Genomic DNA, 14,074 nt, shown 5'->3' on the forward strand with positions numbered 1-14,074 from the left:
ATTCACAGAAGGCTCCATTTGTATCTATCTGCCCATTTAAGGCAGAGAAAATGTAGGTATTCCATGTAGTAAACATGGAACACTCATAAATGCAAATCGTGTTGATCTGGAAAGGCTCCAGTAGTTCAATGAGTTCTGTCCACATCTGACCAAATATAGTGAAGGAAAATGCCAACAATCAAACCAAACCTCGTGTCACACCAACAAGTCTTATTGGTATTTTGAGTGATAACTTTATAAACAACTCTGAACAACTCAGTGACGCACAGTGAAGTGTACTGTGTTAAGTGAATCTTTCTTAGATAAGAGCTTCAATCACTCTGTGCAACAGCGTTGCATAAAAGTGCATAAAATCATGTGGAATACATCAGATTTTTTCCTAAGAATAATAAAACAGAGAGCAATGGTGGAGGAAATAGTCATCTATCCTGTCATTTTCCTGTAGATTATCAGAGCTGATGTACAACGCGTGTTCCTGATCCTGTCTTCACCAGGGTTGGAAGAGACAAAGCAGAAAAAAGAACGGTTATCTAGTCCTATTTTTGGGTATAAAAATCTACACATTATTGCTAAATACTTAATCACTGCTGAATACGTGCATTTTCTACACTCAGAGGAGTGAGGAGTCTACCCAGCTGGCTATAAACAAAAGCATCCTCATCATTGTTTTTGCACAACAAAACCATTATTTCATGCGTGTTCTGTGTTTTCTTTCAGGGACATGAGTAATGAAGTGCTACTGTAGTACACAGTGGACAAAGACCTTACCAGTAAGAAACATCCAGAGGGTGAAAGTAACGCTTGGAGATGAGGTCGGAGAAGAAGGACTCGGTTTCACGACAAGCTGTCCCATTGCCGATGACAACTTTGGTGCAGCTAATGTGGGCAAAAAGAAGCAAGAGGCTCAGAATTTCACTCTCACAATTTAGCTCAGGATGCTTTAAAACACATTTTCAGAGAACTGGGACGATTCAGAGACGGCAAGCAGTACTTGTGCTTGATCATGAGGTGACGCAGCTTGTCTGCTTCTCTCTGGTGGGCCGAGGGGCCGGAGCTGTGCAGGTACACCACATCCGTATGAAGAATCTGACCTGAGAGCACAAAAGAAACACACTGTCACCGACGGCGTACGACAAAGACAAGCAGGCTCATCAAGCTAAGCTCATATCTCTGCACCGTACGCTAACGAGGCAGCAGCGTCTAACGAAACCATTTCAACAGAACGTGCGGCGTCTGAGCCGCCACAGGACGCCCGGCTGCTGCCACTTCGCTGCTTCCTGGGAGGAGGAGGGTGGATGTGAAGGGACAGCTCTGTCAGGACGAGACGCGAGCGTGGAGCCTCCGGAGCCGGGACCACACCGTGCCGGACCTGACGCCTGATGTATGCCTGCGTCCGCCTGCTGTAAGTGGGTCAGCGGGACTTGTGGCCACGCAATCAGTCACCCAGAGGGTGGGAAGTCCCCTCGCTCAGCGTGGGGCCACACCTGCTGAGAGACGCTACAGAGGAGCTACAGGAAATTGAAGCGGACACAGACAATTCACCCACCAGGACCGTGCCAGCTGGCATCTACTACTGCTGCTGCTGCTCAGGCACACACCTTCAGGTGCAACGTATATATCTGTTAGTAGCAGCATTCAGCAACACTTTCTGTTTAAAATGCGCAGCGCAAACCGTTCTGAATGTGAAAGTGATCCTGACTCCCACACCCAGACCTCTTCGTGGTCTACTCACTGGTGGGAGACAGGATGGCCAGCTTGCAGCCGTGTCTGAAGCCGGGGTCCACCCCCATGAGGACGCAGCCCCGGACCGGGCACGCCAGCAGCAGCTTACGCAGGTTCCTCGCAAACATGGCGATGGACTCCTTCTCCGCTGCAGTCGTCAGTTTAGTCCTAAAGAGAGGAGAAGGCCAGAGAGAAGTAAGAAAGGAGACAATGAGGTTTAAAGAAAGGAAGATAGGAGAGCAGAAACATGCTCTTAAATCACTTCAAATACCTGTAACTTCGACTGAGGAAAGGCAGAATTAGCCGTTTATAGGAATCCTCCACTGCATTCCTGAGAATTGCATGTAGCTGTTCACTTGCAAATGTCTTCGGCTTCCACCTGCAAACATCCAAAGCAAAAAAAAAAAAAAAAAAATCATATTCATTATTTCTATTTCACCCCTCTCTTTTACAATCTATTATTTTCAGTATAGCTACATATATTTGCCTAATTCTCATGAATAAGAGAATATTCAGAATAATAACTCAAAGTTCACTGAACTTTATTCACTTAAAACACTGCAGACATACAGACAGTTACTGCCGAACCTTCTGCTGTATATACTGACTTAAAATTCAAATAGTGATTTCAGTACAAATTAATTTTGTCACTCTTACAAACTGCACACAGTTTTGTAAAAAAAAGAAAAAAGAAAAAAAAAGCATTTCAGTTTGTGTCTGCGCTCATCTAATAACTAAAATTGATCTAATTAGAAAACACAGAAACCAGGTTTGGTGAAATAAGGCTCTGTTTCAACCAATAATATAATAATTTGAATGCTGTGTAATAGAATATTTGAGCCATTATTGTAACATTCTGCCAATATTCTTATAATAGTTACTACATTAAGAAGTGTCTTTTCCTTTTAGCCTTTCCAATTGTAAAAGCTACAGCAGATATTGTAATATGTACTCGTACATGCAACAGCATTTCTTTCAAAATAAAAGCTTTTTTTTTTTTTTTGCAGGATTTGAACAGTTTCTCTATCAACAATAAGCACGGTGGATGGGCTCGTCTCTAACTGGGGATACATTCTGTACTCTGTATTCTGTCAAGCAGAAAATCTTTTAAAATTTTATTACATTATCATTATTTTCAAAAGGGCCATTAATTATTGGTTGCTACAGGAGCATCCTATTGGAAATGTTAGGTAATATTTAGCATTGTGGCACCACTCAATACATTTCTATTCCACCAAAGACCATACTTAATCAAATATTATAATTTCCCCTAAACATAAAAACTTCTGAAGAAATCTTCTGTGCACTCGTCACATTTTTAAATGTGTGTTGTATTATACTTCGGCTGTCTGGCGTTTTCGGTGGCCACAGTGTTGCGGTGTGTTACCAAACGGGGCAGACAAGCTTGTCAGTGTGCGTAAAGATGCTTCCTATTGCAGTTTTTGCAGACCTGTTGTTGATGCACCACCTCGTGAATTCAGCCTTCACCCTGTCGGGAACGTTCACCTTCACTGTCAGAACCTTCAGACTCTCTCCTCGGTTAATAGCCAGCGTCTGCACACACGCACACACACACACACACACACACACACACACGATAGTTATGACATGAATGACATACACGGGTTTTGCTTTAGAGCATAAACAGCGCAGGCAGGTACACAAGAACCACTGCATGCTTTATGCCTGTAAAACGAAACGCTTGAGGCAGACTCCAGTCAGACTGTTTGATCAATTGATTTTGCGCCTTTATATTTAAGGTTTTATGATTTTGTACTCATAGTTTGATGGGATTGGCCATAGTGACTCACAACCCATGGATGGATGGATGGATGGATGAATTTTATACAGCAAAAAGCAGCGTGTGAGCATCCTTTTTTGATAAAGATTAATATTAATAGTGAATATAATAAAAACTAAATCTGAACTCTACACACACAAGTAAAAAGAAAGAAGTGATGAGCCTAGGAGTGTGTCCTGTGGCCAGGCCTGTTGTGTTGTGTTGTGTTGTGTTGTGCGCCGCTTCCCCCTCGGAGGAACTGTTACATGCTGTTAAGCAAACAGTAGTAAGTGTCTGACCTTTTCAGTGGGGAACCTTTAGCCCGCCACAGAACAGGGCCAAGAAACAAGACGTCAATCTGGAGCCCAAGCGGAAGAAGCGAGCTGACAAATGCCACCACGACGCCACCATCAGCGCCGCGTCCGCGAGGCCTGCCCCCACCCACACCCGCCCACTCGCCGTGCCACAACCATTACCGCTCAGCGGCACCCGTGGCCGTGGCGCACGAACACATGGGAATAAATACAAATCACGGCTGATGGCATGGCGGAGGCAAATATTAACGCAGCAAGTTTGCTTGAACAATGATGAAAGATAGATTTCTCCTGTTTTTTTTTGTTTTTTTTTCCGCCCGCCCTGAGCCACCTCATGGGCCGTGATGGGATTTCTTAAACAATCTTCATCAAAGCACTGAAGTTTAACATGTTGTCAAAGGAGGAAAGCAAAACACTTTGTTTTGAATAAATCTGGGAAAGCCCACGAGTGAAATTAAATGTGGTAAATACGAAAACCGCCCGACTAAATCCGAGTTCTCGGGGTTTAGCGTCGACGCTGTTTGAAAACTATTAGGGATGATGGAGGATGACATGAAGTCTTCGCCTCAATGTTGTCACTGATGCATGAGGGAATTAGCAAATACGCAGAAATATATAAAAAATAAAATCTGTGAATTCTGTATTACAGAATAAGAAATGATGGACAAAACCGTTGGCATAACTGAAAAATAGATTTATCTGTCACCATGTCCTGATTTAACTCTGAAAAATTGGCAAAAAAATAATAAAAATTCCATTTTTCCATAACTTTTCCTTTATATTTCAGAATAACTAAGCACAATTTTCAATATTATATGTTTTCGTCTTAATAATTTAAATGTATCAACTTATTTAAATTACTAAAACATGAAAATGTTTCATAAAATCTGATTTAGTTTGTTTTCAACCAGAGGAAGCAAGCATAACAAAATAAACATTTTAATAAACCTTTAAACTTTTTGGTTTGTAATGCAGCAACACAGACAAAACAGTTCACTTACAAATGCACCTGGAATTACGACCTCTAGAACACACTACCTTTGAGGATTTGTTGGCTGCATGTACACGACTGTGACCCGACAACCCTGAACCAGCTGTTGCTTTGAGGAATTTTGCACTTTCACAATTGAAAGATTATTTGAAATGCGTAAATTAATGCATCTAAAAACAACTGACGTGGATCTGTGCAGAAGGCGACTGCGCTGTGCTGATGAGCACGAGAGTGTCTGCCTGGATTTCTCTCAGTGTCACCCTGGGAAGGGTCACTGGCGGGAGGCAGAGGGTGATCTGAGAGCAGGGGTGATGTGAGACAGAGCGCAGGAGTGCGTTGGTGTGTTCCAGGAGGCCAGGAGTGACAGGTAGCCGGGCGCCGGCCAAACCCTGACGAGAGCCGACAGACCGCCGTTCCTCGACGGCCCTCGATGGGCCCGCCGGGGGAGGGGAGGGCGGCCGGCCAGCGACTATCCTCTCCCTGTCTGTGTCCTCCTCTCTCTCATCCTTTCTTTAGAGGAATACTGTCATCAACACATCTATCCATCCGACATATCGAGGATAAACAAACACACACTCACGCACGCAGCACTTTTTGACCTGACTGCCACACACACACACACACACACACACACATACACAGGCCCTCTGAGTCGGACAAGTGTGGTTATATAACAGAGAAATGAAGCGGTCATGATGAAGTTCAGACTTACTTTGGATAGAATTTAAACTACGGTTCAAAGTAAACACATATGAGGATGAGTATTATTGCGCACTTTGGATTTGAAATATAACACAACACACACACACTCTGTGGAATCTGATGCCTTTACAGAGACAAAGAAAGAAAAAGAAAGAAAATAAAACAATAAAATGACTTAAATTTGTATTTTCTATGACAACCAGATGACTTTTTATATTTTGTTCCTGTGTCTTAACTGTTTATTCCCATTTTTAAGCTATCTGATCTACATAAATCATAGATATTTAGCATTGAATTGAATTATAAGTCCATAGAAATATTTCTTGAACATATTCCTTTTCCAGTGAAAACCAGATGAAGCAAAGCGCCCATCTACTCCTGTTCCACCTTCACAAAAACACTTTCTCCAGAGTTAGAGGAGAAACGAATCAAAGAAACTTCAAGTTTCCTTCAAGTTTAGTTTACTTTTTCTCACTCCCACTCCAAAACTGCCTTTTAGTAACTGTGTACACTATCTGCTTAGAATTAACATTATTATAAAGGTTTATGCAAGAAGGATTAAAAGACGAAATCCATATTAATTGCAATATAGAATGTGTTTCTCATACCGTTATTACTACTACATATCTACCACGTTGATAATCCTCTCCAGTGTGCTTCAAATGTACTTATGACAGTGGACTTTTAATTAGTCAAAGCAGAAATACTTAAAGACAGATGTGATGTTCATGAATCTCTTCTCAGAGTTTGAACCATTATTATTATTGTTATTATCATCACAAACTCTTAATGTGGGATTCGAATATACACGAACCCACATGACGACACAAACACACACGCTCACTTGAAACATCCTTTCTGAGTGACAGTAAACATGAACTTGTTTTCCTGCACCTGCCCATCACGAAGAAGCCTTTAATTGATGAAGCAGCTGTATTTACTGAGACTTCTCTGCAGGCGAGCCCCGGACCAGAGCGCTAAACTACCATTTGATCGGAACGCAAATCGCATTAAAAACCGCCCATTGCACGTTCGACAAATCCAGCCTGGCACACGGAGGAGCGGACCGGCCGCTGATCGCTATAAGGTAAATAAATCCCTACGCTCATAGACGGACCTCAAATCCAATCTGACAGACTTACATCTGAGCTAAGCTTTATGCTTTAAGACATGCGGCACGGCACATCTCTCTCCAAACTAACTTCACAGAACTCTGCCGTTGCGTTTCTCCCTCTTTCTGACACTAAACACTGTTTTAGGTGTAAAATTATTAGATGATCACACAATTTTTAAGTCACTTATTTGACGAACAGGAACGCATCTTTTGAAACAGCCATATTTTGATATTTATTTTTCTTTCATTGATATAAAACTGATCGTACTGCTCAAACAGTAATCATAGCAAAAAATAAAGATTTATTTAATTATGAGGTGGGAAAAAAATAAAATTTCATTCATAAAGACATTAAACATTGATCCTTTAATCTTTGATAACGTCTCAATAAATCTCACCTTTATCAAAGCGTGTGTTGTTCGCCCTGAAGGACATGCTTTCTGTGCTTCCTGAATGTGTTTTGCACCACATCGAGTTGTTTTCCATCGAGAGCAGCTCCAACATCGCCGCCTTCGCACAGCCCTCTGTTCTTTTCCCCTCACAACCCACCGGAGCCGGGGCTTAATAAAATGTGCTAAAGCAAACAGGCAAGTGTGTGCTCACACACATGCCTCCTGTCAAAACACATCTCCCACCTGCTCCCCCTCCCCGCCAAGTTGACGGCTAGAAAAGGTTCGTTTTAGCCGGAATCTGACAGCTAGCAGGGTCACAGCAGCCTGTAGATTAACGCTGCGTGACAAAGGCGAGTCATCGAATTAAAGGCCGCGCTTCCACGGCAGAGAGGAGGAGGAGGAGGCGGTGGGGGGGGGGGGGGGGGGGGGAGTGGAGTGGAGTGGAGGGCCGAGGTTTAGTCAGGAAGAGAGGGAGGGAGGTCGTTCGGAGCCGAGCTGGAGATAAGTGACGGACGCACCTCAACGCCACTCATCTGTCCCCGCTTTGCCTCCCTGGACTGGCCCCCGCTCCCGCTCCCCATCCCAGGGCCCGCCTGTGGGCCCGGCAGCAGCAGCTGTCACTACAGGAGGGCGCCTGTCAATCACAGCGTCCTAATCCAATGGCATGTCGGCAGGGGACATGTCACATATGTTAAAAGGAGAGAACGAGGGGACTTGCAAGGGGGTGCGCTTGTGTGCGAGCAAGTGAGTGTATGTGTGTGTGTGTATTCCCGTGCGTGTGTGCGTGTGTGTGCGTGTGTGTTTAAATAACTGCAGGGCAGAGCGCGGACGCCAGGGAGTGTGGTGGTGTGGCAGAGACAGCGGGTGACGGGAGCTGTGGTGACACATGAGGCCCGGGACCAACTCTGAGTAACCCACCAGTCACTGGAGGGACGGCGGGGGGAGGCGGGGAGGCGGGGCGGGGCGCAGGAGGGGGAGCGACCGAGGCACGGACGAGGCTAACCGCGGCTGACGTGGGCGAGCATTCAGGAGCAGCGGCGGGCGGACAGAAACGACACAAACACAAACAGATGGTGCACATTTCTCTCTGAACGCATGAGGGAGGTGAGGAGACCGTGCAGGTGTACATCAGCTATAAGCTCTGTTTCAGGAATTAAAGAATCACTTAAGGCCTTCCAGGTTAACGACTTCCTTCCACACTGCAAAAACACTGATTTCCTGCTAAAGGTGAGAACGGGAGGGTGTGTGATTACCTGTGTGTCCATCCTGTACTCTGCCTTCGCAGAGGGAAAGGAAAGAAAACAATGGCTGGGTGGAAAAGGACACTCATGTTGTGACAGAGCGGATACCTGATGGGGTTGGATGCGCTGGACGCCGCAGGTGAAATCAAAGTACAGGTGGAACTTGTCAATGTCCTTATTCTTGCTTTGTTCGGGCCCCGGTCTTTTGTTGCCCTGGGCAGGTTTATCTTGAGCTTTCTCCTTTAAAGCCGATTTAGACACGGATGAATGGAGGGTCACATAGCTGTTCTCACATCTGGCACAGAAGGAAGGAAACAGAAAGAAAAAATAAGATGATCTTCAGAACAAACCACCCCCCCCAAAATAGAAAACTCTTCTCAAACATGGCAACAGAAAGAGAGTGAAGAGCGTCAAGATTTGCTTGAGATCTTCTCACAGTGTTTTAACAAAGGTGAGCGTGTCCGGGTCTTTGGCGATCATGTCAGCCAGGATGTGCTCCACACCTGTGGCAACTTCCTCCACTGTGGACAGGCCTTCATCCACAAACACACAGACACACCGTCTTCAGAAAAACGAACGCTAAACAATCCCCCTTAAAATGAAGAGCTTCTCTAAATCAGCGGTTTTAAATCAGGCAGGGTGGACTTTCCCTGACGGACACCAGAGGGAGTCAAAGAAAAATCTGGTGATTTGGTCTTGGACGTGCCTTTTCTGAGCATGATTATTTGTTTTTTTTTTTATATATGCTTGAGAATAACTTATAACCTAGCAGATGAGCATGTAATTAACAGAGCAGTGGATTTTTGTTGCCTTCATGGAGCCAAGCAGTCCTTCAGAATAATAAGGGTAATAATAAAGTGAAAAACAAGCATCATCAAAGAGCATGGAGGCTGCTGGGGGCCATCGCTTCTCCCCACCCTGAAGAACCTGGCACTAAAATATTGTTGAGTAAAAAGTCTTGAAGAAAAGTCTAAACGGTTCCTGTCAAAGTATGTGACATGCTCGGTTTATTAAACTGTGAGGATGCACAGCTGTTCATCTTTTACCTTCAGTGCCAGGTTTTACCCAGGTACTTAAATCCAGAGTATGTGGTGACTCCATGAGTTGTGAGGCAGCCGCTGCAAGGCCGAGTGCTTTGGCCTTACGCGCTTTAGTCAGGTTGCTGCCTTTCTTGTAGGGAGTGTACTGCAGGCACAAACACAAGACTACAGTCACATTCAGGAGTTTGGAGGTGAGCTTGAAATTACAGATCAGTCTGGAAAATCACTATATTTTAGTACAAAAGTGTGATTCTGACCACATGATCCAGTTCGTCGGCGGATCTGCAGCTTTTCAGATCCTGCTCTAACTCAGCTGTTAGAACGCCGTCCTTCTTCAGGGTCTGGGTGATCGACTGGGTTTTCTTAGCGAGGGAGCTGAAACGACACAAGCGCACAACATCAGTGTACAGTGGAAATCAAGTCTCAAAGCTTGATCACTACCACCATCTAGTGGCCAAAGTTTAGTACTGCTGATATAAATAAAGCTAAATCATTAAGAAAATGGGATACCATTGACAAGTCAATCATTTTGTCAGTTATTAGAAAATTAAAAAAATATGTAATTATAAATGTTTCAATGGATTTTGGAGAATTATCTGATAACTAAACTAACTGGAAAGTATCTGATTGCACAAATTATCAATATGTCTCTCACTTTCTCTCACATGTTGTTACAGTGCTGGCGATTAGAGTATTGTAGAACCATTTTATACAACATAAGTTGCAGGAAGGATGAAGGCAACCCAAGCAGATTGTGACCAAAGGCAGAGTATTAATAAAACGTTACATTGTGTCCTGATTTTTCAAGGTGCACCTGTAAAGAAAACAAGCACTGGCTGCTGAAGTCAATTCAAAAAATGTCAAAGTTGTTTTTTCACCATAAGTCCTCATATGCCAACTGAACCTCTCGCACAGCGTCAGCATCCATGTGGTTGATCATCTCTTTCCGGTATCGCACCATGAACGGCACCGTGTTCTCCTCTCGAAGGAGCACTACGATGTTCGTGCACACCCATCGCTCCACGCATGTCAGGGTGGACAGCACCTGAAGGAAAAGAAGACAACCATAAAAACACTGGCTGTTAGCTCTAGAACACTGAAAAATGCTATTGTCATTTTTGTCTTGCTGTGACTATAGTTTGAATAGTTAGAATTTGTTTTGCAGCAACACAAAACACTGATCTTCTTGTTGCCTGTGATTAAAGCTTATGTTCAACTTTCTTATATACAAAAATGACAAAGTATTGAGACCCAAAATTGAACGTCCATTGCACGAGTGTTAAAAACTCCACAAATAAGCGGTTGATGAATGCAACAGTCTTGGCATGAAGTGAGAACATCAACCAAGTCGTGCCTTATTCTGCTTCTCATGATGTTTTACCATAACTAAAAAGACAGTAATGGGCTTCAGAATCAAGAGAACCTCATCGACTCATCACACAGAGGGAGGTTGTTTATGTTTACCTCTGATCTTTTAAATCCAACCTCTTTTAGGTGTTGCATCTTAATACTGCTGTATTGCTGTTGAGTGAAATGGTGGATTTTATGAGCTCCAGGACAATTCATGCATTCATCTATTTATACACACATGGAATCTGACATATGAACTAACAATTTCAGTGAAAGGATAAAAATATTTCAATATGCTCATTTTATTTATTTTTTTTCTTCCCACTGGATAAACTGTTTGATATAAAGTGGCATATCGAGTTTATTTAGAAGCTTTTTAAATAAGTAATTATCCATTCAATCACTCTTTATCCCCGATTCCTCAAATTTAGGGTTGTATATAGGTACATAAATCAGTTCTCTGTGTGAAAGGAAGACGTGTTATCACTGTTAGGCAAGGCTGCAAACCGCTGCTCCACCATGGAGCTGCAGATGAAAATTACATGAGTGTAAAGATGTTTTCTCAGCTGCAATAAGCAGCTGTTTCAAGGACTGGTTAAAACTGTTTCCACTGTTGATTCAGCTTCATAGGGGTCTTTTTCAATCTGACAATAAAACAAAAAATTTGACAAATCAATTCCAAAATACAAAAAAAAAAAAAAAAAAAAAGAATACCTCGACCGGGTCCCAGTTCATGTTGAGGTCATTCCTCAGAGACTGAGCCTGGGATGAAGATAAAGCCCTCGGTTGTCCCTGACAGGCAGCGCTGGTCTTCTGCTTCTTCAGACAGGGCTCGTCGAAAGTGAAATCCTCTTCTACCTCCTCTTTTTTGGGCCTCAGTCCTCCAAAGGATGAGCCCTCATCTGCCCATCTGTCTGGCTGATTGGTGTCTGACACCATAAATGAAACTCTCTACAAAAAAAAATTAAGAGTCACAGGTGTATTATTTCAGAAAGATAAAACAACACACTTTTTCATTTTTATTGCAATTAAATGTAATATTTGTTGTTTAATCATTAACTTTATTTTGAACAAACTGTTCTAACAATATTATGTATAAAATCACTTCTGGATCCAGTCTATATACAGAAATGGATGTTGAAACAAAGAGCCATCAATCATACCTCTTCCTTCGTTCTTAGGCTTGTCCCACTCTCTTCAACCCTGTTCCCCTCCGCACAGCCAGGCTGCTCCTCTCTTTTATCTTCTCCATCCTCTTTATTTATGTCTTCTCCAGCCAACCCAGAGGCACCAGGCTCCTTCAGACTTTTAGCAGATTGTGTTTTTCGTTGTGCCGCCGGTTTACGTGGAGCCCTAGGCTTCAATTCTTTAGGCACTTTGGGGGCTTTAGGCACCCTTGGAGCTTTAGGATCTTTTGGAACTTTAGGTTCTTTGGGGGCTTTGGGCACCCTAGGAGCTTTAGGTTCTTTTGGAGGTTTGGGTTCTTTGGGGGCTTTGGGCACCCTAGGAGCTTTAGGTTCTTTTGGAGGTTTGGGTTCTTTGGGGGCTTTGGGCACCCTAGGAGCTTTAGGTTCTTTTGGAGGTTTAGGCTCTTTGGGGGCCTTTGGCTCCTTTGGTTTGACAGTTTTCCTGGTTGTGGCTTTCTTTTCCCCTGCTTTTACTGTTCTGGCAGTCCTGGGGACTTTTGGTTTTGAAGCTGGCGGGATCCATTCTTCACAATCCTCATCACTACTTTCCACAGATCTATGTGCAGAGCCAGAAGAAACCATCAAATCAAATTCAGCATTACATATTGACTGTGATTCATGAATGCGTGTTGATATCTAAACACCAAAGCAACACCCTCAAGAGTGGTGAAGACAAAGGTGTGTCTGACCCTGCTTCCCATTCATGCTGTGTTTGCGGAAAGAAATGTGTTAGTCCTGAAAATGAATGCATAACAACCACTCACATGTCAGAGTCCATATTTGTGTTGTTGGCAGCTGTTGCTGGATGGCTGCACTTGATCTATGAGAAAGCAGCTTAGTTAACAAACAACACATCACAGCTGTGTGAGATCACGTAGAAAATAACAGTGGCTGGCCTTTGAAAAGAGATTATTGAAGAGTTTCAGCAAACACAGACAAGTGCAGATGTCCAAACTATCACAGAGGCAGAAATGATCACACTAATACAATAAACACATCCTACAGTCACACTGTACAAAGTGTGCACAAATAAACACAAGTGAAATTAAATTATCTCAAAGACGAACAACACTTCTAATAAAACGTAAAATGACAAGAAATACATCAGACTATCATAAAAAGACCAAAAAAAACTGAAATAGGTTCAAAAATCAGAGATGAACACATAAAGAACAAAAACCACGACACACACACACGCACAGAAAGAGAGAGAGAGAGAGAGAGAGAGAGAGAGAGAGAGAGAGAGAGAGAGAGAGAGAGAGAGAAACTACAGACACTACAGACAACATTTACATCCAAATAAACAACAAACCAAATTAATATGTTTCACACAAACACTAATTCCAAGGAGACAATCCTTGTGTAAGATTAGCCAGTAGCTTCAAATTTGGCGCTTCACAATGACGATAGCAAAAATTAGCAGGATAAATATGACACCAGCGTAGCATATTCATTATTGGCACAGCTGTCATGCATCTAAGAATGCGTGAAATAGCGAGTCACACGTGAAAAATACAGAAATTCTACTCAGTTTGTGTGAGTTTACCGATGAGACAGTCACACAGCCGGACAAAAGCTTCCTGCAACAGAATGAATTCAACCAATAGAAACGCCGGAAAGTCTTAAAGGGCCAGCATCCCGCTGCCTCGTGGCTGCAGGAAAGAGGTTGAAGGTGGTGATGGTCGTACGTCAACGTTGCCGCCATATTGGTCCGGTCAGTTCCTGGCCTGTCACTGGTCAGATGATAGCAGTGATAATAGCATGATAGCAGTGTTGTGCAAGTTACTTTTAAAAAGTAATTACCGGGCAGTTATAATGACTAGTTATGCATTCCAAAAAGTAACTGAGTTAGTTACTGAGTTATAATATTTCTTAATTTATTTCAGACAATACGATTCCTGATACAAAAAATGCATGTGTGATACTCACAAAATATGTGTTTTGTGAACAATGAAAATTCATGGATATAGTTTGTGTAAAATAGTTAAAATCTTTGTTTTGAGTTGTAAATGGGAAGCCTCCCCATAAGCATTCACTGTCTCTTCAGGTTAAGAACAGGGCATTGTGATTTAAGAGGTTTTCTTGAGTTTGCGACTTGTAAAACAAGAACTAGTGTCAACCAAAGATGTGCCTCTTTTGTATGGAATGATCTCAGTGAGCATTTCAAGTTAATAAGTACTTTGTTGCAAGTTCAAAAAAATCTTAGAATTTCAAATTATTATTAATTATTCATAATTGTGT

At 42.8% G+C, this 14,074-nt stretch overlaps 1 protein-coding gene across 1 annotated transcript in view; it reads right to left on the reverse strand.

The window, feature by feature from the left end:
• Positions 1 to 13,408, reverse strand: part of srbd1 (S1 RNA binding domain 1) — a 47,641-nt gene extending 34,233 nt beyond the window's left edge. The window contains exons 1-14 of the mRNA XM_030105972.1: positions 13,380 to 13,408; positions 12,598 to 12,653; positions 11,810 to 12,389; positions 11,361 to 11,597; positions 10,175 to 10,341; positions 9,554 to 9,671; positions 9,303 to 9,441; positions 8,693 to 8,789; positions 8,365 to 8,551; positions 3,173 to 3,276; positions 1,994 to 2,101; positions 1,733 to 1,890; positions 992 to 1,091; positions 769 to 876 (exon numbers count right to left, since the gene is read on the reverse strand). Coding sequence (XP_029961832.1) covers positions 769 to 876; positions 992 to 1,091; positions 1,733 to 1,890; positions 1,994 to 2,101; positions 3,173 to 3,276; positions 8,365 to 8,551; positions 8,693 to 8,789; positions 9,303 to 9,441; positions 9,554 to 9,671; positions 10,175 to 10,341; positions 11,361 to 11,597; positions 11,810 to 12,389; positions 12,598 to 12,611 — 2,117 coding nt within the window. The 5' untranslated portion in view covers positions 12,612 to 12,653; positions 13,380 to 13,408. The remainder of the gene's footprint in view (positions 1 to 768; positions 877 to 991; positions 1,092 to 1,732; positions 1,891 to 1,993; positions 2,102 to 3,172; positions 3,277 to 8,364; positions 8,552 to 8,692; positions 8,790 to 9,302; positions 9,442 to 9,553; positions 9,672 to 10,174; positions 10,342 to 11,360; positions 11,598 to 11,809; positions 12,390 to 12,597; positions 12,654 to 13,379) is intronic.
• Positions 13,409 to 14,074: the final 666 nt, after the last annotated feature.

This window comes from Salarias fasciatus, chromosome 13 (assembly GCF_902148845.1).
Source record: "Salarias fasciatus chromosome 13, fSalaFa1.1, whole genome shotgun sequence".
Classification (NCBI taxonomy): domain Eukaryota; kingdom Metazoa; phylum Chordata; class Actinopteri; order Blenniiformes; family Blenniidae; genus Salarias; species Salarias fasciatus.